Below are 2,418 nucleotides of genomic sequence, written 5' to 3'. Positions count from 1 at the left end.
CTATTTCTCATGCTGTGTTATTATGAATTTAAGCATATGTACAAGAACATTTTTGGATATGGCAGAATTGGTTTTATCATCTCATTAGGTGTACATAAAAGACTAAGTAATTTATGTGAGTTTGAATAAAAGAGTTTTATTGAAAGATAGGCTCTTTTGAAATTAGTACAAACCAACAAAGAAATAATCAGGAAAATAGATTTGAATCATTTCTTAATAAGCATATATAGTACATATAAAATTTTATAGTTTTTCTCCGTTTTTGTTACAACTATTAAAAGTTTCATTCCTGAGGTCTTTGGAATCCATTGAATTATAAAATTAGGAAGGAAAGCAAAACCATCTTCCTTGGTTTGAGGCTGAAGTGTGAGTCTTCACTCATAGTACAAGTATCATTTTCCCATACATCAGATGTATTATTGGGACATGGTCACACGGGGACTCATTTCCTAACTAGTGGAATCCCCAACAGCAGATCTTCAGAGTTCAGCTTGCAGATAATGCACAAGCTGTTATTACTAAATATTTCCATTGCAAAGTAGCTCCTCCCTTTTGAAGTGCAAACGTACATAGTGAATCATTTAAGATGTGTTTTGACTTAAATAACAATTCAAGTATCTCCTTTCTGAAAACCATTAATATTTATGAGTCACGGTGATAAATACATTTTCTGAAAGGCAGAATATCTCTCGAATATCCTTTGTTTTCTCCTTAGAGGATGTAGGTTATAACCTGGTTTTGGCTTGCACTACAGTTTTTTTTTTTTTTTTTTTGCTAGCTTAACGTACATCTTTATCTACACTTCAAACAAATCATTTAAGAAAAATATTGACATCAGATGCATGCAGGTAGGTTCCATACTACAGCATTTCATTTCAAAAGCTATATGAATAAAGATGCAGCCTGAGTGAGCCACTTGTGCTTAGTTTCAGCATAGCTGATGCTTAAGACGTTCATGGAGCTTTTACAGTCGATGGTGTGATGTCATAATCTTGAAAATGAATTCCTTTAGATGCTGTGATCTTCATAATGGCACCATTGAAAGTATCATCTTCAATGAGAGTTAGTAATCCATTGGCAATGATTGAGGGGCTGAAAATGAAGGAAACATTTGGACTTTGAAACTAAAGACTGAAAGTAATTAACTTCACAATATTCTCTTAAGCGGCCACATCCTTGTCGTAGGAAAATATAATTCATTACCTATTGCTACCTTCAGTTTTTACTCATTGAGCTATTAAGCAAATTATATAACAAATTTAGTGGTCATTGGGCAATGCATTTGACGTCATTAATCCTATTGCTAAAAATGATCATTTTTTTCATCTATACCAGATCAGTAGATATCAGACTTACTAGATAGAAACCTCATTGGAAGAGAAATAGAATCAAATAGTATTTATTGAAGATCATTTTTACCAAGTGTCATTTTAAGTACATTTCATGTAACATCTTATTGATGTACTGAAGGTCTTTAAATTTGCTATACTATCCCTTTATGTGAGAAAGCTAACACTTTCTGAAATTTGGTGGACAGTTTCATGGACAGTGGTAGAGTCAAAGCTGAGATCTGATTCCTCCAATACAATAGCTGTAATCCTGTGCTGAGAAAAACTCATCTAACTCATCTTCAAAAGTTTCATCTATTTTTTTTAATGAAGGATACTCTTATGCCAGAGGAGTATATTTAAATTTTATTATTTGTTTTTTGTGAAAATTTTTATTGAATAGTTCTTTTTCATAAATTATATTCTGGTTATGCTTTCCCCTCCCCCAACTCCTCCAAGATCATCCTTAGTTCCCTACCTACCCAAATCCACATCTTTTTTTCCTCTATCACAGTAGAATACAAATAAAATAGGCATGTAAAAATAATAATGACAAAAGAAAATGAAACAAAATCAATACAAACAAACCAGAATAGGCCAAAACAAATAAAACAACAGAAGGAAAAAAAGTCAAAGAAAAAGCTCAAGAAACAAATATAAACACAGAGACACGCAGAAATCTTACAAAAATGCAAAATAAGATATTTAGTCCCTGACATAATGCTGACAGAAAAGTGCCATTGAGTTGGTTTTGTGTCATTTATCCACTGTGGACATCGCGTCTGGCCTTAAGCGTGGTTTGTGTGGCCAGCGAGACTCCACTGAAGAAAACTATTTTTTTTTTTTTTATTTTCAGGTGGTTGTCAATTGGAAATAGCTCCTGGGTTAGAGCTGGGGCTTGTGTATACTTTACTCCGCATGCTAGGACCTTATCTGGCCCAGACCTGTTCAGGCCCTGTGCATGCTGCCACAGTCTCTGTGAGTTTCTATTTGTGTCAACCCATCTACTCAGACTTAGACACAGTTCTTTGACTATGCGCCCATGTATGTGTCTGTCCCTGTGTTCTTGTGCATGAGAGAGAGAGAGAGA

At 34.2% G+C, this 2,418-nt stretch overlaps 1 protein-coding gene across 2 annotated transcripts in view; it reads right to left on the bottom strand.

Moving 5' to 3' along the window:
• Nucleotides 1-245: 245 nt before the first annotated feature.
• The window catches only part of Hpgd (15-hydroxyprostaglandin dehydrogenase), a 25,857-nt gene continuing 23,684 nt past the window's right edge, over nucleotides 246-2,418 (bottom strand). For both annotated transcript variants that reach the window (XM_005368080.3, XM_005368082.3), the window contains one exon: nucleotides 246-1,092. In XM_005368080.3, coding sequence (XP_005368137.1) covers nucleotides 954-1,092 — 139 coding nt within the window. In that variant the 3' untranslated portion in view covers nucleotides 246-953. The remainder of the gene's footprint in view (nucleotides 1,093-2,418) is intronic.

This window comes from Microtus ochrogaster, unplaced genomic scaffold, assembly GCF_000317375.1.
Source record: "Microtus ochrogaster isolate Prairie Vole_2 unplaced genomic scaffold, MicOch1.0 UNK28, whole genome shotgun sequence".
NCBI lineage: Eukaryota > Metazoa > Chordata > Mammalia > Rodentia > Cricetidae > Microtus > Microtus ochrogaster.
Note: the sequence above shows the minus strand (reverse complement) of the source record. Positions and strands in the feature narration are given on the sequence as shown.